This window comes from Crotalus tigris, unplaced genomic scaffold, assembly GCF_016545835.1.
Source record: "Crotalus tigris isolate CLP2741 ecotype Arizona unplaced genomic scaffold, ASM1654583v1 scf7180000017536.10889498, whole genome shotgun sequence".
Taxonomy (NCBI): Eukaryota; Metazoa; Chordata; class Lepidosauria; order Squamata; family Viperidae; genus Crotalus; species Crotalus tigris.
Window position 1 is genome coordinate 5,115,004 of NW_024096460.1, and position 23,434 is coordinate 5,138,437.

The window sequence follows — 23,434 nt, forward strand, 5'->3', positions numbered from 1 at the left end:
ACTCTCTGATAAATGCTCAGATTTGATTATAAGAGAGGTTGATTATAAGAGAGAGGAAATCTGAAGAATCTATTATGTGCTCTTTTCTAAGCTATAGCTACATTAAATTGCTAACAATTTAATGTAGATATAGTCTGCTCTTTTCTTTCTTTCTTTCCCTTCCTTCCTTCCTTCCTTCCTTCCTTCCTTCCTTCCTTCCTTTCTTTCTTTCTTTCTTTCTTTCTTTCTTTGAATAAATCAAGTGTTGATCCATTAGTTCAGACAAGAATTGGTCAAGCAGCATGTCGCCTAAGCCTGACATTGTGTGCTAAGAAAGTGTAACTGGTCCAAAGTCACCCACATAGTATTCATGCCTAAGACAGAACTAAAACTCAGTCTCTTTTTCTAGCTGGTATCTTAACTAGCTAGACCAAACAGGCTCTCAGTTTGCTAAAATATATATGCACACACACAGACACATGCACAGAGATACATACAAATCTATAAAAGGGGTATGTGATATTTTACTATATATTTTAACTAGTTCCAAAACTTATTTTACCTTAAAATATACATTTATAAACCTATTTTGATACTTTCTGAGTTACAGAAGGCTGGTGAATGACTACATTTAATTCACACTTTAATCCAATACATCTGATTAGGTTTTCACTATAATTCTTAATATTCAGATTTTGCCAGCATTCTGGAGACATTCTGGGTACAGAGCACCTACAAAAAAGACAACAGAAGCCAGAAGGATCTTGAATAGATCCATATGACTTTAAGATCAGACCATCTACCCTGCCACAGGTAACATGTACCACAACACAGGAGTACACAGGACACTTTGTGGTGGCTTTGACTCTGGCTGAGCCTCTAAGACCTTTCATTTGACTACCGACTTACAACTATTCATTCAGCAATGGTTGAAGTGACAATGGCACTCAATGGTGGTTATGACCAGTCTTTGAAATTCCCTTCTGACTGGCATGCCTTGTATATCTTCACTTAACAATGGAAATTCCAGTCCCAATTGCTGTTGTCACTTGAGGACTACCTGTAATCAGTGTGGCATGATCACAAGAGCTTTCTCAGAATTATTCCAGGGAAGGAAACCTATGAAGTGTTAATATCTATTTATAAAGTCTTGGTAAGACTACACTTGGAATACTGCATCCAGTTTTGGTCACCATGATGCAAAAAAGATGTTGAGAGTCTAGAAAGAGTGCAGAGAAGAGCAACAAAGATGATCAGGGGACTGGAGACTAAAAGATAAAGAACAGTTGCTGGAATTGGATAAGTCTAGTTTAATGAAAAGAAGGATTAGAGGTGACATGATACTAGCGTTCCAATATCTCAGGGGTTGTCACAAAGAAAAGGCAGTCAAGCTATTCTCCAAAGCACCTAAAGGCAGGACAAGAAGCAATCAGTAGAAACTAAGCAAGGAAAGAAGCAGCCTAGAAGTAAGAAGAAATTTCTGACAGTTAGAAGAATTAATCAGTGGAAGTTGGAACAACTTGCCTCCAGAGGTTATGGATGCTCCAACACTGGAAGTTTTTAAGAAGAGAGTGGACAATCATTTGTCTGAAATGGTATAGGGTCTCCGGTTTGAGCAGGGGGTTGGACTAGAAAACCTCCAAGGTCCCTTCCATCTCTGTTATTGTGTTATTCTGTTATTTACCCTGAAGCTAACATGCTGCTTATTTTCCCAAATGAAGAGATGCTTGGAGACTATGATACAGAATGTATTTTCTTTGTAATATTTTGCTTTATTTAAAATTAAACAAAGAGCATAATAAAATCAAACAGGTTTCTTAGAGCAGGCAGCAGAATTATTAATTCCAGAAAAGATTTCTGTTGAGCTCTCAGGTCTCAGAATATAAGAAACGGTGAGCAGTCCATCCACATATCAACTTGTTCTGCTGAAGATCCAGTCCCCACTGGCTCCATAAGATGATCTATAGAGAAAACCCTATACATACATACATACATACATACATACATACATACACATACATACCTATACATACATACATACATACATACATACTATACATACATAAACATACATACATACATACAAGACTTTCACATAAGCTGGAAGCATGCTAGTATAGAAATATTTCTTGAACAGGATGGTTGTGTTATAAATTGCCCATTGCTACAAAATTCTTACTAATATTTCCAAATTTTTATCTCACCTATAAATTCAGAAATTGAATATAGGTTTTTTCCCTGACTTCTCCTACTAGCCAAAGCCTATCCTCTTGTCAATCAGACCTTGTACTTCTTTCACTCCCAAGTATTTTTTGTAAAGTGTCTAGCCAACAATTTGTCTAAAATGGTATAGGGTTTCCTGCCAGAGCAGGAGGTTGGACTGGAAGTGTTGAGTCCTCGGCTAATGGCAATGATGACGTGAGACATTGTTGATGTTCAGTAATCTTCTTTATTTCTCTTCAGCAGCCCCGTTACAACTCAAGGTAGCATGGACTTCTCAGCCTCTCTTAAGGACGTTTTTCCCCGGGCCAAAAGGCAACATTTAGGCACGCAAAGCGCTTCGCGCATGCGCGCGAACGCTGGCGCCAACCAGTCTGGTCCTGGGCAACTTGCAGCTGCCCGGGACCGTTGCAATGTCCCAAGCCTGCCCTTTTGCAGGCTCAGGACATAACACCCCTTCCCCCCCGGCTAAGACTACATGACAATTTTAACGCGACCTCAACACAAGCGTGGTGTACACTCTTGTTAAATGGTACCACGCTATAGTGCTGGGGATTAACTCCAGTGTTCCCATTTCCGGCTTCCACAGAATACACTTAAGTCTTCTGCCTGGCCAGTAAGGTTATAAAATCTTCAAGATATTTGGGAGACCTCTTATCTCTCTGTGACCTACGTAGGCCTGGATTATTTACAAGTACACCTTGTCCTGTGGAGGTTATAGGTTCACCCCCCTTCTCAGACCCTGGTGGCCCCCGTGGACTGTGCCCTGATGCCTGGCCTGCTTGCTTGCCCACTGGGCTTGTCAGGCCAGGACTTTGCTCTCTCTCTAATCTGGTTGACCTGCCTAGTTGCAGGCGATCTGACCCTTCTATTAAGCTGCCATTGTTGGGTAGCTCTGAATGGCCTCTCAAGCCCACACTGGACCTAAGGGGAGGCTGGCTTCCTCCACTCCCCAGTTCCATAGCAGGACTGTCTGTTATTTCAGTATTGTCCCAAAACTCAGTTTCCCCCCTCCGTTGAACCAGAGGGTCCATTGTCTAAAATTGGCTCTTCTCCCACTTCCCTGTGGCAGTGTCCTTCCCTGGGGACTGTGGCTGCATTGGGCCAATTGTATTGATTGTGTGCCAGCTCTCTTGCAAAGTTTGAGTTATTAGGATGCTCCCGGTTATTCTTCCTGACTGGAGTGCTGAAAGGTGTATGTGTGTAATGATTATGCCCCCGGGGTGACTCCCTGACTGGAGTCTGCGCTATAGCTTGTGCGCTAACTGGTTCCCTTGAATTCCTGTTTGGAACACTTGCGGAATCATGCAACAGGCCGTCTGTGGCCTCACTGTGAGAGTCTGAATGCTGCCAACACCCTTCCCTTTGCCCGTAAGGGTCCCCTTCCCCCTCTGGAAAAGGACCAGGAGTCTCTGCAGGTGAGTCCAGCCTTGTACGCAGCTGGTCAATATGCCGTTGCAGGATGCGGCCGTCTTCCAAGGAGACCTCATAAGACAAAGGGCCTGTAACCTTGCAAACAGTGGCAGGAACCCATAAATGGCCTGGCTCGTAGTTACGGGTCCATACAGGGGCACCCACTTGCAATTGCCGCGGTGCCCTGGGCTGTGTACCCCTAGGCGGCAGTCTGTCCGGATGCAACCGGTCAAGTTTAGTAATCAGTTTGCACCCCCAACGAAGTTCAGCTGGGCTCCTCCCGGTAGAAGTGGAAGGTGTAGTGCGGTAGGAAAGGAGGAAGTCAGCCAACCTGTGATGCCAGTCCCCATAGGTAAGTCTCTTTAAAGCATCTTGGTGATGCGGACCATCCGTTCAGCCATCCCGTTGGTGGAAGGATGGAAAGGGGCAGAAGTGGCATGACGAATCATGTTGGCCTGTAAGAAAGCTTGGAATTCAGAAGAAGTGAATTGCGGGCCATTGTCAGACACCGAAACATCCGGAAGCCCATGTGCAGCAAAAATTCCCCGCAGTACTTGGATAGTCTTTGCAGTGGTGGTGGACGAGACAGGTACAACCTCAAGCCATTTTGAATAGCTATCAAGCAGGACCAAGAAGAATTGACCCTGAAAGGGCCCAGCGTAGTCAATGTGCACCCTAGACCATGGGGACTGTGTTTCCTCCCACCTATGTACGGGAGCCTGAGGCATTTCTGGGCGTGAGCGTTGACAAAGGTGACAAGCATGCACCTTAGCCTCAATTTCCTTATCTAACCCAGGCCACTATAAGTGGCTGCGCGCAAGCGCCTTCATTCGAACAATGCCAGGATGACCCTCATGAAGGGACCCTAAGACTCTAGACCTCATTGAGGTAGGAATGACAACTCTGCTACCTCACAGCAGACAGCCCTGGAAGGTGGACAACTCGTTCCTTTTTAACCAGAAACTCTGAAACTCAGTACCTGGACAACTCTCTGGCCATCCAGACAAAACCCAGGATAAGACTCGAGAGAGTGTAAGATCCGTGGCTGATTCAGCAGCCACATCCCTGGCATTAAGGGGTGACTCAGGCAGTGCTTGAATTGAAAGAATATTGATTGCCGGGGCAGGGTCAGCCTCAACTACCTGTAAGGGTAATCTACTGAGGCCATCAGCATGGCCCATTTCTTTGCCCAGTTTGTGAATTAAAGAAAAATCATAAGCTGACAGGAAGATTGACCATCTGAGCATCCTGGGAGAGATAATGTGAGGGGTCTGTTTGTTAATTGTAAACAATCCCAACAAAGGCTTATGGTCAGTGTAGACCGTGAAATGTCTGCCATATAAAAAATCATGGAATTTTTTGATTCCAGCAACAACAGCTAAGGCCTCCCTGTCTATCTGGGCATAATTCCTCTCAGCAGAGGATAAAGTTCTGGAGTAATATGCAACAGGAACCTGAGTTCCATCGGTGTGAGATGGCTGAGTACAGCTCCTACGCCATAAGGGGAAGCATCACAAGCAATGCACACAGGGAATGTTTCATTAAAATGTGCAAGCACATTGTTAGATGTTAGCAAGGTCTTAACCTTATTGAAGCTTGCTTCGTGTGCTTGTGACCATTCCCACACAGCTTGTTTGTCAAGAAGCCTATGAAGTGGTTCAGCTACATCAGCCTTGTTAGGAATAAATGAATTGTAGAAATTCAAAAGTCCCAGAAAAGCTTGCAGTTCAGCTTTGGACTTAGGTCTGGGAGCTTGTGTGATAGCTTTTAATTTGGACTCAGCAGGATGAATCCCATTGGCATCAATTCTGAACCCCAGAAAATCTGTAGAAGACACCCCAATTTTACATTTGTCCTTTTTGAGTTTGAGTCCTGTTTTCCGAAACCTCAGCAGGACAGCCCTCAATCTTTCAGCCAGATTTTGGATAGACTCTCCAGCAAATAAGACATCATCAAAATAGGGGCAAACCCCTGGAATACCCCTCAAGGTATTTTCCATTACTCTTTGGAAAATTCCAGGAGCTACGTTTACTCCAAATTGCAGTCTCTTGACCTTGAATGCCCCCCTATGAGTTACAATGGTTTGTGCCACAGCAGCAGCTTCGTCCACAGGCAACTGTTGGTAAGCCTGGGTTGAAAATGCTCTTTCAGTAATTTCTTAAGATCTGTGTAGGTAACAGATTCAAGAGGTGCAGGGGCTACTAAGTTTTCAGCAATTTCAAATGCATCTTGACCACAAACGCAGAATAGGGTGGCGGCCTTTAAGCCCTCTTCTCTTACTTGATAAACTCTGAAATAATTTTCTGCTCAGGCCACGTAAAATTCCCATCTTTCGGGATGTATAATATCAAACTCTGAAAGTTTTCCAATCTTTGCCATTTTAGTAAAGCAGGAAGGGTCTATCAGCCAGCTTACCTCCAACGAAGCTGTATTGGCAGGCAGTTGCTGAATTTAACACCATTTCCTCGCTGTGCTGGACTCCAGGGTAAGCTTACAATTGTTTGTGTAATTGCAAGGCCATCACACCTTCGTCGCCAGTGTTGAGTCCTTGGCTAATGGCAATGACGACGCGAGACATTCTTGATGTTCAGTAACCTTCTTTATTTCTCTTCAGCAGCCCCGTTACAACTCAAGGCAGCACGGACTTCTCAGCCTCTCTTAAGGACGTTTTTCCCCAGGCCAAAAGGCAACATTTAGGCGCGCGAAAAGCCTCGCGCATGCGCGCAAGCACTGGCGCCAATCAGTCTGGTCCTGGGCAACTTGCAGCTGCCCGGGACCGTTGCAACGTCCCAAGCCTGCCCTTTTGCAGGCTCAGGACATAACAGGAAGACCTTTAAGTTCCCTTCCAACTCTGTAATTCCGTTATATGAACAATTGCTTCATGAAGAAGACTTTTTTTGATTTTTACTCGGTGTAAGCATAACCAGAACCTGAACCCTGAAACACCTTAAGGATAACACAGTATGTGTCATTCTCCCATATGAATATTTTTTAAAAGGTCCTTATTGAGAAAGAACTAGAAAAAACAATGTCCCTTTCGAAATTAAAAAAATTGTAGTATGTGGGAGAATTATTTTGAGAAATACTTAACTAAATTATGTTCCCAGTTGATTACAGGCAACTAAATTTCTGAAGCAGGCTTTAAATCAACTGATCAGTAAGCGCATCCAATTATTTTAAAACAAAGTTTAATGGTTATAACCTAAGGCTATATCACTGAATAGCCTATTAATATGATTTAGACTCTCTGCGTTGTCTTTTTTTACCTCACATTTCTTCAGGAAACCTATTCTTAGTAATGCCACTTTGTTTCCTGTTTAAGGCTCCTTTGCATCCTACCTGCCTCATTTCTTTGTAATTATGATGCTTGAAATCTAGGTTGTCTGTTGTAGTCATTTCATTTCTTCTGTGATAATAATTGTTTGGGTCTGTAATTAAAAAAAGATAAATATTTTTCAGAAAGAAAGAGTAATATTTTTGACCATGATCATTCACAAAACAGTAATTGAATGATAATAACATAGATCTTGTTGTAATAGTTTGCTGATTAGAATAGTCAAAATGGTGATTGAAAATCCTTATGCAGACTGCAGGTGACAATTCAACATCCTATTCCATTTTTCAATTTATTTTTGTTTTAGAATGGAGAACATTACTCTTCAGATGTAAGATTCATATCTACATTGAAACCACCAGAATCTTTGTTATAATCCACATCATGTTATTTATATATGCTTATCTATGTATTTGATTAACCTTAACATTTAGCTTAGGAAAATATATTAGAAGCTAATACTAGATAAATTTATCCAGTACAATGATGTTTATATGTCATGTATAAAATGAACAAAATTTTCAGTGATCTGTGAAGTACAAAAATAGACTTAGCTTCTTCTAGGGATACGTCATTATTTAATCATCAGTTAGATTTTTTACATAATTGACAATAGTATAGGGATGCAACTTTACATAACTGTTCCACTTTACATTTTCTGTTTTTTTTTATTCTCACTCAATATTTTTATATCTTTGCAATGCCAATATAAACTAGAGATAGCATAGTAACTGATATAGATATATCAACTGCTGTACATATTGTTAAATCCATAGAGATTTCAACATGAGAAATCGTTTCAACATGAGAAATCTAATTGGACACCTTACTTAATGTTTACATATAAAGTTATTTCAGAAAGTCACTGCATTAAAGTACAACAGCAATTTTCACTACAGATGAAGGACTGGAGCTAAAAATTGAAGTCTACAAGTCTAATCACATACTTCTTAGGTTATGCCATTAATATTCTTTCCAATGTCAAAAAAAATAAGTCGAGAAAATACTGAAAACCAATCAAATGCAGATATAGATCCTTACAATAAGGGCAAAAATCTCTGTGGATATTTTTGTGGAATAAATAGGGGAAAAAATTATCCAAAATTATTCAACAGTGAGATGGGTGGCATATAAATTTAAACCAGCCAACCAATCAATCAATAAATAAATATCTTTTCCAGGCTACTGCAAATTATGTCTTATTATGTATCTATTTGTAGAATAAAAAAACCAAGAAAGAATATGAACAGTTACTATGTGTGTACCTTTTCTAGTTTCTTCATGTATTATTAATTCTAATAACAAGCTATCATGGAAAAAAATCCCCCTTATAACTTATGAAAATAATTCTACCTTCTATTTTTTTTAACAACTTAACACTCTAAGTAGATCAGACTTTTCAGAAATTCAGAATGGTGGGTGGCTGCTAACCAGTGCTTTGTTTGGAGCTGTGTCCAATTCCCCAAAGTCAAATGGCATAATAAAAGATAAATGGAATATCTTGGCTAGCTGGACAAAACGGAAAGGACAAAAATCCTTGGTCTGCCCTATTATGTAGGTAGTCCTTGACTTATGCTCACAATTGAGCCCAAAATTTATGTTGCTAAGTGAGATATTTCTTAAGCGAGTATCACTCCATTTTACAACCTTTCTTGACACAATTGTTAGGTGAATCACTATATTTATTAAGTTAGTAATACAGTTGTTAAGTGAATCTGGCTTCCCCATTCACTTTGCTTGTCGGACATTGCAACTGTCATAAATATGAGTCCTTTGCCAAACATCTGAATTTTAATCACATGACCACGGGGATGCTGCAATGGTTATATTAAAAACAGTCACAAGTCACTTTTTTGAGTGCCGTTTCAACCTTGAATGGTCACTAAATGAAGAGTTGTAAGTTGAGCACAACCTGTATTGTATGATTTGTGACAGCATATCTAAGAAGTTTGGAACATCCTTAATATGCCATCTGGTTCAAAAAGATTCAGCAGGGTTTGGACTAGAAGACCTCCAAAGTCCCTTCCAACTCTATTGTTGTTGTTGTTGTTGTTGTTGTTATACTCTCTGGAATAAACCCAGAACTTTCCTTGGAGATATATATATATTTGTATGCTTTATGCTGAATCTGGTGCTAAGCACGGCTTTACCTGGGAGAGGACAGCCTAGGATCTCAAGTCTCATGCACACGTTTCCTTCCTCGTACCAGGATTGAGGGTTTATCCGCAGATAACGTGCCACAAGGGGCACTGGCAACTCATTAAGGACTGGGATTTCCTTTTCACTGTTGCCTTCAAAAAGCTATTTCAAAACACAGAGAAGGGGCATCGTTAATAACAAAAACTGAAAGCCATGAAAAATTAGGAGAATTAGGTGTTGCATGGACCAACCAAAGAAAATATTATTCCTAATCCCATTTTCTTCTGTTTAAATGGAGCCTCTTTTGAGGCAAAATTAAAATGGATTACTGTGTTGCGGAGAAACTTCCTTCCCTCATCTTCCTTGTCTTCACATTAACTTGCAAGGTACTGTAGTATATTACTGCTTTGCAAGTTACGGGAAAAAAATGTGCCTCCCACCAAACATCACCTGAGTCTGTACCTTTTGGTGAAGAATCTACCTTTGGGTAGAATGAGTGCTGTATATAGCCTTTAAAAGGGATACTTAGGGCTCTACCTCCTTAGACCAGGGGTCTGCAACCTTGACAACTTTAAGACTTGTGTGGGCTTCAGCTCCACAGCTGGCTGAGGAATTCTGGGAGCTGAAGTCCACAAGTCTTAAAGTTGTCTAAGACCCCTACCTTAGACAAAGGGAATGCCACCAGTTCAATAAATATGGAATATGAGAATATAGCAGTGAAACAAATGGAAAACCTTTTTTTTACCAAGCAGTACTGAGGAAAAAACATTGTCAAGCAAATTCAGTTTGAAAGTACAGGTAGTCCTCCACTTACGGCTGCAACTGAGCCCAAAATTTATGTCGTTAAATGAGAAATTTGTTAAATGAGTTTTGATCCATTTTTCTGTGGGACAACACTTAGCAATCGTTAAGTGAACCACTGCAGTTGTTAAATTAGTAGCCTGGTTGTTAAATGAATCTGGCTTCCCCATTATCTTTGCTTGTCAAAATGTGGCAAAGGATGGTCACATGACCCCAGGACACTGCAATGGTCATAAATGTGAGTCAGTTGTCAAGCATCTGAATGTAAATCACATGACCACGGGGATGCTGCAATGGTCATAAATCTGAAAAAATGGTCATAAGTCACCTTTTTTCAGTGCCGTTGTAACTTCAAACAGTCACTAAGTGAACAGTTGTAAGTAGAGGACTCCCTGTATTCTATATTTTGGCTTTTCGCTCATGACACAGTATCAGTGAAATGAGAACCAGGAAAGATCACAAACAGAGGGATGGTCATGGCATAAACCAGGGGTCTTCAAACTTGTCCCTTTTATGACTTGCGGGCTTCAACTCCCAGAATTCCTCAGCCAGACACACTGGCTGAGGAATTCTGGGAGTTGAAGTCCACAAGTCATAAAAGGGCCAAGTGTGAAGACCCCTGGCATAAACCCTTGTTTGGGTTTTAGACAGCAGACTTTCAGAAGGTAATGAAAGCTGTCCAAGAAAACAACGCATAGAATTGTTTAGATATTTCGGAGGATGCTTTTATTGATATAAATCTACTTCAGGAACATAAAACATTAATTAAATATCTTGTGCTTTGTGCAAGAATATTTTTCCAGTTTGGGAGAAAAGATATTATGCTTGTAATTATATATATAAACTGTGAGCATTAAATAAATATTAAATTACAAAGGATATGGAAGGGAAACTGATGCTGAATCCACTTGAGCTATTTGGCAAGGAAAAGCTCACAAAAGCTTATGTGTTTTAATAAAATGTATTAGTTGGGAAAGATACAGATTTCTGATCCAAAGTAGGTCAAGCTAGGATAGACAAGAGTCAGAGTAGAACAAAAAAACAAAAAACAAATTATATCTAAAGTTATAAATTTAAAATACTCCACAGCTTTCTTAATTCTGTCACATTAGGCAGCTTTGGAGGAGGCTATATGAACTTTGAAACTATAAGTTGCAAAACTTGCTTTAGATCTCTTCCAAGACTGCTATTTGCATTTCATCTATGGGAAAATTAACATTAAAAAAAGTCAGCAGAAGAAAAAAATATATATCCAGATCAATTGCAGGTAATTGACTCTACTTACTACTAGTTCTTCTACTTAAATTAAATAATTGCATTTTCTCTTAGATGTTATATTAGTTCTATTACTGTGCTTATTATTATAATAGGCATGCATTCATACTCTACTCTTTGATAACTTGTAGCACAAATGTTTGTTCTGTTACAGTGAACAATGTATGAGTTGCCTTTTTTGGGTAAAAGAAATATAACTGAATGTATAGAATGGCCATGATTATTCTTAATTCAAATAGTGCAGTGAACTCATCATGAGCAATACAGTATGAATAATCAAAGCCCAAACATTTATCCCCTGTCTCCATTTTCAAGAATCTTCCTTTGCTTTTCTGTCTTGAATATAATGTTAATAGAGAAGTTCCTAATCTAGGGGTGTCTAAAAAAAAATTAATGCACCACAGTCAGAATATAAATTCACCATTTACAAATATTGCAAACTGTAACATTCTCACAGACTTTGAAAAGACTTTTTATTATTGCATTAGCCATAATAAAACTTATAGGGAAACTGGAAAAACGCACATCTCTCTTGTAGAGCTCAGTGCTCTTGTTCATAAGATATTATTACCTGAACTGGGCGTCTGTTGACAAACAAAAGTGGCAGGCAAGAGATTTAATGAATCTTTGAGTAGCCAAACCTTCACTTGAGATTTTTTTTCCCCCCTAACAAATAGACTTGTATTTTTGAGATTGGTTAGAAAGATTTTGTAAACTGCTTTAACTACTTGATCTGATCTATGTGGAAGGTGTATGTAATGGTCTTCAATAGTGAACTTCAAAATTCAGCATCCACTATTCTTAATTTCACTAAGATCTGGTTAATTACAGGCTTTCTGATCATTTCATCTGGCTAGCTGCTGATGGTTCTCTAAAATTTGATGAGGTGAATGGTGAAATTAAGCCATTTTACTGATAAGGATATGACTGCTGAATGAGCATAAGCAGTTAAGATATTTCTTGGGACACTAACCATATCTCCAGAACCATTTTTGACAGTGATCCATTCATGACTGTCATTGCTCACCATAACTCTGTAAGATGTTACCCAGTCACTCCTAGAAAGAAACAGAGGATGGTTTTCTTAAATTATTATTATTATTAATCATTGTATCTGCTTTCTAAAGAATATCAAAGCCCATCTTATTTTGCAGTGTGTTATTTTCAGTTTGATGGGACAATTACAGTTATTTAATTGCTTCCTTCCTTAAGGATGCTTCTATTTATATATCTTTGGCAGCATTTATATATCATCTGCTAGTTGTTTGAAAAGAAAAAAATAGAACTACAAAATTAAAACATACAACATGAATAGAATACATAATGCCCAGACTCTAATAAGTACAGTGGTACCTTGGTATTTATCATTAATTAGTTACAGGAGGCATGATGAGTGCCAAAAACAATGAGTACCAAACAAATTTTTCCCATAGGAAGAATGTAGGGTTAGATTTACAAAGCAGCTGACACTGACAAGTTCTAGCTTGTGCATCAAGTACCAAACAAACAATGACTACCACAAAATTTTCACATCAAAATGTGTTAAGTATCAAATTTGATTAGCTTCAAAACAGTTGAGTACCAAGGTAGATGGGGGAGATGACCAGGCTGAGTTTGAGAGAGGGGTCAAACATGTCATAAGCACAATACAGTTATAAAGGTCCATCTTATTTTTTTACTGAAATTCAGAAGTTCAGTCACCTTAAATCATAGTGATTTTTATAACACTACATTCATTTCAATATCAAACAAAAATAGAATACTAACTGGACAGACTTGTATTCTTTGGTTGAATATTACATCTCCAATTTATTGGAGCGGAGTTGACTTTTTTGTAACTACTCACATTGTGTTATTATAAGCAGTATACGTAAGATATTAAGAATCTTTGCTACTGATTCCAAAGTATATAATATTCAATTTCCTCATTCCAAATTTTCATTCTAGAAAAGATTCCCTTTTCTAGAAGGTGATTTCCTTTCTATTATTTGAATAATTTGGTAGTTCCCTCTTTCTAATCAACATATCATACAACAATAGAACTATAGTCCGTATTATTGTTCTATTATTGTTATTATTACTATATGCTATGCTTTGGAAAGAAAAAGCAGATTTGTCAATTTGTATTTAAAACTGGAATATAGACTTTATAAATATAAAAGTCTTCATATGGACATTTAATCGTTGTCATACAATATTTTAATGTTAATAGCCAATATCCCTTAAACCTTTTATTTATCTCCTATTTGTGCAAAATTTCCAAAGAAAGGACTGCACTAAATTATTATTTCAAGAAACAAAAGATTGAAATCTTCAGTATAAATTAATAAATTAATAAAGCTAGCAATTCCAAAATTTCAAAGAAAATCAGTGAAGAGTCATTCCTCTCTTTTCACAATACTGAAAATTATTGTCCTACCTAACTTTACAAAGATAAGATCCTTTTTTTTGTAATAATTTTATTAAAAGTTTTAATTAAAAAGTAAAGGATAACTCAAACTAAAGAAAAAAAGCACAAAAAATAAAAAGTAAAATAACTCTCCATCTAAAGAAAGCAGATTCCCAACTTTATTAGAACAAGTAGACAAGTAAACAATTTTTTCACCTCCTCTTAATTCAAAAATTTTAAATTTTCACATATCTTAACTACAAGCAAATCAATACGTAACATCTTCTCCAATCCAATTGTCAGCAAAAAGTTGCAGCACAGCTCTAAAATAAGAACATGAATTAACATGTACAATATAACACTTCCACATCTCAGCTCTTAGCTGTAAAGCAAAATCCCATTTAAAAGGAAAAAATGATCCCAATATCCTATTTAAAGCCAGTATTATTGCTTTCACCATTTTGGTACCATTTTACATTTCCTTTATCTGCAGCCATGCCTTCTGAGAGAAGTGGAAGTCCAGTGCATGTGGCAGAAATAGGAAAGACTAAAATGCAGCCAGCAATATTAGAGGAGAGGCAATTAGCAGGTGAACCCAATCCACAATCCAAGGAAAGCAAAAATTAACTATGAAAGAGAGGGGAAAAAATACTAAAAGACAAGTTGAAACCAAATCTGCCATCCCAAATAGTTTAAATATCACCCATTAGATAAAATACTTATTTAGATTTCCTATTTCTAAACCTCCCATCTCCCTAATTAGCTAAATTAGATTGCTTAATTCATTAAAAGCAGAACATGGAAATTAATTAACTCCTAAAGTCCATGAAAATTGAGGTAGTAAATAAATTCCATAAATAAATAAACTATTTGGATTCTTATTTTGAGGTCCCTAAGTCAGCTGTAGGGTACAGTAAAAAAAAAAAAAAACAGAACATTGGCTGTGACCAGGTAATGCAGCTCCACCCATTGGGCATAATGCTTTTTTTCTATCTTAATTTTCAGATACACCTGTGTTTGTATATATAAATAATATGACTACAGGTAATCTTTGACTTATGACCAGAATTGAACTCAAAATTTATGGTGTTAACTGAGACATGTGTTAAGTGAATTTTGCCCCATTTTATGACCTTTTTAGCCATGGTTGTGAAGAGAATCATTGTGGTTGTTTAAAGTAGTAACATGGTTGTTAAGTGAATCTGATTTCCCCATTGACTTTGCTTATCAAAAGGTTGCAAAAATTTGGATGCTTGGCAACTGGTTCATATTTATGATGGTTGCCGTGACTTGGGCTTCACAGACACTGCAACCATCATAAATAGGAACCAATTGCCAAGTATCCAAATTTTGATCATGCTACAATGGTTATAATTATGAAAAATGATCATAAGTCATTTTTTTCAGTCCTTTGTAACTTGAAACCGTCACAAACCGAACTGTTGTAAGTTGAGAACTATCTGTATACCACTTCTTTAGTATGTTTTAAAATGTTGAGTATCACTTTAAAAAAGGATGCATCTCTCCTATCTTTTAGAGTTGCGCTAAGGTTTTTTGTGAATTTGTGAATTCAATGTGTTATATTTAAACAATATTTAAAAAGAACATTCACTAAGTTCAAAAAGGTCCTGAAAAAAACTGGCATTTAAATAATAAACAATGTACATGGAAATAATCCCACATTTCTTCGAAACTAGTCTCTCACATGTAAAACTAGATACATTTCTCCCATTTATGAATATGGAAAAATACAGAAGGAAAAAACCATTATATGCACAGAAGCAATGAATTCATTATTCAGGTTATTTTTAAGTGCTGAACATGCAGTCCTAATCTGCAAAAAGAAGCAACACTGTCATAACATGGTAGCTTAAATAATTTCTTAGAAAAGCTAGATCTAAAAGGAAAATATGTTTAAATTGTATATCATTGATTTATGGGGCAATTTCAAATACAGTTTGATAAAGTATCATGATTTAAATAATATTTATTTTTGAAAGTGTTACCATTTTTCTTTGTTAGGTAATTTAGCTTACAGGAGTAAGAATTATAGACTTATTGAGTTGTGTATATATTTATGTGTTTGGGTGTGCAGTATTTTTAGATTGGAAAAATAATGTACACCCATCAAAATGTTTCCCCTCGGTTCAGTTACATATATTTCTACAATGATGTACTCTACAGGGGTCTAAAAATGGCCCAATCTTCAAAGGTAATCAATTCTAGATCTGGAATATGTTTTGGGAGTTTCCTTTTCTGTAGTCTATTTAGATTCGAATTACTGAATTATTGTTTTATCACTTGGGTTGTGAATCTCCTTGAGATATATAATTAAAGTGATATATAGAAGAATCCAAGTACTGGGAAAAAAATAAAAACTCTAGCATTGTTAAAATATTGAAATATAGGGCTGCAATCCAAATGATTGCTAAATAGCTTAAAAAACCTGGGCATTCTACAGCCCCTAGGGCCAAGGCCATATTGAGCCCTTTAATTGTCACTAAATATTTGTGTTGCAGAGGGCAGGACAAGATGCCAAATTGGGTCTGGCTCTGCAGAGTCATTATGTGCTCAGTCAGTCAGCTGATGCCCCAGGAGGGTGAGGAGCTAAAGCAATTTTCTTTATCTTCACAGAACTTGCCCTTCACATGGATCAGCCTGAAGGGTTGAGGTGGCACCAAATCATGTTACATTGGTCCAGTCCTCCAGAACAGTCCCAGTTCATTTAGTGCAGAGGTTCTCAACCTTGGCAACTTTAAGACTTGTGGACTTCAACTCCCAGAATTCCCGAGCCAGCCATGCTGCCTGGGCAATTCTGGAAGTTGAAGTCAACGCATCTTAAAGTTGCCAAGGTTGGGGACCCCTGATTTAGTGAATGTTCAAAATTACAACAGCACTGAAAAAAGTGACTTGGGACCATTTTTTACAGTTATGACCTTTGCAGCATCCTCACGGTCATGTGATCAAAATTCAGACTCTTGGTAACTGACTCATATTTATGATGGTTGCAGTGTCCCAAGGTCCTGTGATCATCTTTTGCAACCTTGTGACAAGTCTGGGGAAGCCAGATTCATTTAACAACTGTGTTGCCAACATAGCAACTGCGGTGAGTCACTGAACAACGGTGACAAGGTCATAAAATGGGGCAAAATTAACTTAACAAGTGTCTTGCTTAGCAACAAAAATCTTGGGCTCAATTCTGGTCATAAGTCAAGAACTACCTGTGCCTGAAGATACATTATGATCCCACTCTCCTCTCCGCCTGCATTCAAAATAGGTTTTTAACATTTTGAACATCCGTATTTGAAGGTTCTGGGCATGGTACTGGAATTTCCAGAGAGAAAAATAGCCCTTCAGCCTAGGTGAGTTTGCAAGTCTAACTCTAGTCTCTAAAATAGTTAAGAATGTGTCTCCATTTCCAGAATATGTCACAAAACTGCAGGTCAATATGACTGACAGGTTTTATGCCCTTAAGACTGAAATTGTAGAATGGGGTATTATTATTCATTGGGAAAGATATGAAAAATGTGACCTCTGTATATGGCATTATTGTTTAATTGCCATAAAAATCTAATTTAGCAACCAGATAACCCATGGCAAAGGAACAGAATTTCCAAAATGGTCAGAAAAACAAGTTTTCCCCTTAGTCACAAGTTTCCTAAGGCTTACCGCAAAGAAACCATTGAATCTAATCAAACTCATCATTAGACCAATTTTAGATTTTTTCTAACAGTTTAATTTGGTAGCTGTCTACTGTGCATAGGCAGATGACAAGGAAAAAAGAATGCCAGCATTTAAATAAACGTGTGCCTGTGAAATTTGTCATCGTAGCAATTGCGTGTTTTTTTAAATGGTGTTCAAACACTTGACCTTTTTATGAGAAAAATCACCATATGCAGCCCAGCATGAAAGTTTATTTCAGGGTTCTATTGCAAGTCTCGAACATTTGCAGCCTGTTAAAGAGAGATTAAAAAGTCTAAAAGTGACACAAAAGCATTATTGTCTTGTTTAAAAGCAAAATTGACACACAAAAAAGCTCCTCACTTCTCTCAGATATGCCTAAGTCCAGTGCCCTCTAGTGAAGAAAGTATGACATTGTTCACATAATTGACTGAATGGGGTTCTTCCACCATGCATTATAATGCAGTCAACAAGGGAGCAAAGTAGGTGGGCTGAAATTAGCCCTTGGACACAAAGTCACCCAGTGACCTCCTACCTCTGAAAATGGATTTGAATCTGAGTCTCCCTTATCCTAGACCAACATCTAAACCACAGCACTTCTTAACTGAAGTACAAGTAGTTCTCGACTTACAACAGTTCATTTAGTGAACATTCAAATGACTTATGTCCATTTTTCACACTTATGACCGTTGCAACATCCCCATGGTCATGTGATTTACACTTGGATACTTGACAACTGGTTCATATTTATGGCAGTTGCCGTGTCCCAGGGTCAGGTGATCCCTTTTTGTGACCTTCTGAGAAGCAAAGTCAAAGCCAGATTCACTTAACAACGGCATTACTACTGCAGTGATTCACTTAACAAATGTAGCAACAAAGGTTGTAAAATGGGGCAAAACTCACTTAACAAATTAGCAACATAATTTTTGGGCTCAATTGTGGTCGTAAGTCAAGGACTACCACTAATATAAATGTTTTGTTTCAGATGTCCATCACAGTTCTGCATGGCTTTAGAAAGAGAGCTCTTCATTTCATTGCCTTTTGGTGTGTTGTTTCATTGAGTTACTATTTAAAAGCTGTCTTGATTTCAACTCCTATAGTACCTAACCACCTTCAGAGCTAAGAATATGGCACCAGGAAACTGAAATTCACTTCTATCATTATTGTGTCTACTAGAGGTATATTGAATTTATGTCAATACCAACATTTTTGCTCCTGAACCCTTCAGAATAAAATTCCAGCTATAAAAGAGTTTTGACCAATGGCCACTATTGATTTCTCTTAGCAGTCTTCTGGAACCCCACTCCCCCTTTTGTATTTCAATGTATGCCAGTTAAAAAGACTATAGCAAAAGCCTATAGGTGAAAAATGAACAGAAGCACACAGGCATTGATTCCTACTGACCCAGATACACACCCCAAGGCATTATTTTCTGGCTGTTGGGGGAGTGGGGGGGCCCTAGTCCATATTTTCAGATTGCTTCAAAAAGAAAAGAGTAACTACTGCCCTATGATGACATTGATTTAGTTCCATATTTATGTTTCTTCATATTCACAAGATAGTGTTAAAAATGCTGCTTTGTATCTTTGGCCTTCTCTGGGTCTGCAAAAGCAAAAGTAGAATAAAGCATCTTAGCATTATTCTCAGTGCTTTTTCCCCACCAGACAATTAGATATTGACCATGTGTCTGTCATGATGCTGAATCTGAAGCTACACACAATTCTGTCCATTGCTACTTTTATCACTCTGTTCTGTTTTTCTTTTTCTGAATGGGACTAGCTTTATTGTACTCCAAACACTGCTAATAAAATCTAGTGTCTACGGCTGTCAACCTTTCCTGCCAGGAATGATGTACTTTTAATAAATGTGCAACAGCCTAACATTTAATGTGAGAAGCTTTCTATCACTGCTTTTCTTCACGTTGAAAAGTCTATCTTGAATTTTCAGTGATCAAACTTGATAATGCAACGTGAGACGTTATTTTATCAGCACTGGAATGGAGCTTCACTGTTATTAAAAGGAGACTATGACAACTGACAATTAAACAGAGTTTAAATGTTGAATTTTAACTGACATTGTATATCTGTCATTAAGTTATATGTGCTGCTGTTGAGACGTAGGCACTCTGAATAAATCATACTGAAATTTACTAGGATCAGCGCACAATATATAAAACATTTGCTTGGAAAGATTTAATACCTAACACAAAGCTTGATGTCTTGGAATCTACCATACTTTCCCCAGTGAAATACAATAACATAGAATAACATAGAATAATAGAATTAGAAGGGACCTTGGAGATCTTCTAGTCCAACCTCCTGATCAAGCAGGAGATCCTATACCATTTCAGACAAATGGTTGTCCAGTCTCTTTTTGGACACCTCCAGTGATAGAGCACCTACATCTTCTGAAGGCAAGCTATTCCATTAGTTGATTGCTCTAACCATTAGGAATTTTCTCTCTACTTTTAGGTTGTTTCTCTCCTTTATCAGTTTCCATTCATTGTTTCTTGTCTTGACTTTTAGTGCTTTGGAAAATAGTTTGATCAAGGCACCAAAAGGCAAGACCAGAAACAATGTTTTCTTGTATCAGAATGCTCAACATTTTGTTTACAGAAAGGGATAAATTACCAATAGAATTATATTTATGATGCTCAATCAGGCTGCATTCGTTATAATGTATCTATTCTCCCTGTACATAAATAAGCATTTGTGAAACTCTGCTTCTAATATTGAATTTGAAATTAAGCAGCACCAGCATCAAACTGAAGAATATTCCCAAAACTTGAAGCCCTGTTTTATCCTAACAACAAATAATGGCCACATTATCCTCAAGGGCACATTATCCAAACAAAGGCTATGAAAAGAATGGTGAAAAATCCTATCCAAACTGGAAATGAGAAAGGAAACTTGCCTAGTGATGTCACAATTCAATAACAAGACCACACAATTCAATAATAAGATTAGAGCTTCCACATTTATTTCAGAAATATTTGAAATAAAGATACATTTTATGTGGTTTATAACAAAGTTAGGCTATTTCCCCTCCCCCCACACACACACATACTGATAACTACCTTTTAGATTCCCTTGAACTGAAATTAATGTTATCAATGTGTAGGGAAACATTGTTTTGAAATACAGAAGACTCAACAGAAAATTATCAAGAACATATCCTTTTACTCTGAATGTTCTCAGTGTCACCCAAATGGCTAACCATGATTGTGGAGGAAATTGATAAAAAAAAGACCAAGATTTAATTTAACAAAGTAAAATTCCATTGAAATAACTTGACAAGAAGAATTAGTACTAATGAAACTGCCTTTCAACAGTTCCTACTAGATGGGCCAATGTGGCTAATTCCATGCTTGACGGAAAGTAGCGTAAAGTACTATTGTTTTAAAAGTATTGTAGTTTTATAGTCATTTATATTATAATTTTTTTGCTAAAAAATCTGGGTTTTGCTTAGACAATGCATACAATATATTACCACATAATATATTTACTTACAGCCAAAGAGAATTTCTTCCCTGTGTAATAACTCCTGTGAACTTTGTTAGCCTGCGAGCATCTACTTCAATCCACTGGTAGGGATCATTCCGTCCGGCACACCAAGCACCGTCATAAAAATCATTCTCATTAATACCTGCCTGAAGAGAAGGCAAAACTGTCTTTAGAAATCTGAATAGATTCCTTTTGAAAAGAAATAAGTTAAGAGATAAAAGTAAGCTCAAGTAAAGCTGTAGCACATTCTAGCCTCCATTTTTTTTCAATGGCTGATGGTCGAAGATGCCTGTTTATTGATTCCTAGAAGCCCCAAACCTGGTTCTGTTTCAAAGTACTGGTCAAGGCTGGAGTGTGTAACAGGAACAAATGGTGAAACAGAAGGCAGGGTTGAATAGCAAAGCAAGAACTCAGAAACAAAAAGCAAAAAGGTCAGTCAGAAAAGGACTGCACGAGGTTATGTTATATATCTCTGGACTTCTGAAGGGAAAAAGGAGATTCTTTAAATGTCTTTTGTTACCTTGCATATGTCAATGGAGATTCTCAGTCATCCAGCTCATAGTTATCTTTCCTTAAAGACATTCCACTTCTCATCCAAGAAGTTTCTTCAGCTCTGCCCGACCATCCAGGCAGACTTGAAGAAGCTTCTTGGATGAGGAGTGAAACGTCTTCAAAGAAAAAACAAGAAAGTCCCGTTGACTCGTGAAAAAGCACCTTTGGGGTTATCTTGCATATAGTTATTCCTTTAACTTGATGGAAGTTTCTGGTGTTTTTTTTTTAATTAGAAGATTTTGCTTTAGATGGATCTTTCTGGGCTTTTTTTAATTAGAAGATTTTGCTGCAGATCAGTCATCATGCACCATAGAGCATGTATTTATGGTAATCAAAACAAGATATTATATTTATAGTTCTCTTAGAGTGCATAGTAGCTTTGAGTTTCATCCTTTCCATAATTTTCAGAGCTTTCCTACAATTGCTTCCAATAAATAACTTACCATACAAGCTGAAAACTAATCTATTTCTCATCATGGCATTGACAATGGCTTTAAAACCACAATGCCACATTTTCCTATGAATCCTAGAACATCTGCAGATGCAAGAAACATCCCAATCTCTGGTAGCACACAAATATAATTATTTCAGAAAGTTCTAAGAGGTTCATTAAAGGACTCGACACTGGGTTTTCCAGGTGCTCCAACTTCTAATCAAGCCCGATGTTTTGCTCCAGAAACGCTCTGCATAATTGGACACTTCTTGTTATGAGCATCTATACAATCAGCACTAAAGAATTATGAGAGTGCATTTTGATGCCAGCCTTTTTGATCAGCATCAAACTAAAGAGTGATTTCTCTTCCCTTTTAAGAAAAATGGGGGGGGGAATCATACCATGCATCTGACTAAGAAAAAATTTAGAAGTTGATGGTTGCTTGTGACATAATATTTGTAAAGGATTTTCAACCCACAGGAACTCTTCCAAGCTTAGATCAGTGTTGTTCCCCCATATCTACATGACAATGAGGGATTTGTATGGATATTATGATAATAATCCAATTAACAATTGTATCTGTTTCAACTCCACACAAAAAATTATTCCAAGAAAGAGTTGTATTGCTTCCTCCAGAGCTGCAGGACAAGTTTTATCCCACTGCCAAGAACAATGTTTGGGAGTAATTTGATTAATTGCCTGGCATTGGCTTATCAATTGCATTTCTATACTCTCTAAGAATTTGAAGTGATTTTCAAGACAGCTGAATATACAAACCATCATTTGTACAAATAATGGGGTAAGGGGGAACTTGTAGGAACAAAGGGTTAAGGTTCCACTATTACTGTATTCACTATTAACCAACATTAGGCTATGCATTGTTTCCTTTTGTTTAAAATGGGATTACATGTTAGGACGGTAAAAAATGAAAGGCATTTACTAGTGGTTTTTTAAAAAAAAAAACGAAAACCCTGATATCCTCCATATTTTTTTTAAAAAAAGAAAGATAATCTTACCTGAATATTTAATCGTGCTCTGTGAGCTCCCAGGCCATATCGCTTCACTGTAGAAGCATGAAGCTGGAAATCAGTAATTTTTAATGTTTCAAGACCCAAGGGAGGACAACCTGAAGAGCAAACATTTAAGGGTTAAGTGAGAAGGCAGTCAGCAACAAAGCAACAAAGCACCTTCATAGATGCTGTGCTTAAATATGCTTCTGTTGTGAGTATGCAAAAGGGGCAAATTCTCTTGGGTGAAAAAAGATTTTAAAAAGATTTTAAATTTGCAATTGTATTGTGTTAATTTTGAGACCTGAGTGTCTTGGCAGTAGTATTACCCATAATTTATATGCAATCATTGTTTCTTGAAATTACAGTAACCACATAGCATCATGCTAGAAACCACCAGGTTGAAAGATTAGCCGGTGACATCACCATTACCTGGGGGATGCCCAATTGGGGGGGGGCTCCTTTCATGTCCCTGGCAGGGTGGGACAAGAGTTTGACCCACCCCGTGGCAGCACATGGATGTCCAACTTGGACTTGCTAACCAGCTATCCAGCATCCTAAACACTGTAACCACATTATTAAATCCTTCTAGAAAATAAATTCAGTTGTTACTTGATTCCAATTAACTCAGTATGAGTCACCTGACACCGGAGAACCCTGTCAACAAAAATACCCATATAATTATAGTTTTTATATACCGTATACATA

At 37.6% G+C, this 23,434-nt stretch overlaps 1 protein-coding gene across 1 annotated transcript in view; it reads right to left on the reverse strand.

The window, feature by feature from the left end:
• Positions 1-23,434, reverse strand: part of CPXM2 (carboxypeptidase X, M14 family member 2) — a 110,494-nt gene that overhangs the window by 38,007 nt on the left and 49,053 nt on the right. The window contains exons 3-7 of the mRNA XM_039339957.1: positions 22,736-22,845; positions 20,741-20,880; positions 12,135-12,219; positions 9,097-9,247; positions 6,952-7,040 (exon numbers count right to left, since the gene is read on the reverse strand). Of these exons, the coding sequence (XP_039195891.1) occupies positions 6,952-7,040; positions 9,097-9,247; positions 12,135-12,219; positions 20,741-20,880; positions 22,736-22,845 (575 nt within the window). The remainder of the gene's footprint in view (positions 1-6,951; positions 7,041-9,096; positions 9,248-12,134; positions 12,220-20,740; positions 20,881-22,735; positions 22,846-23,434) is intronic.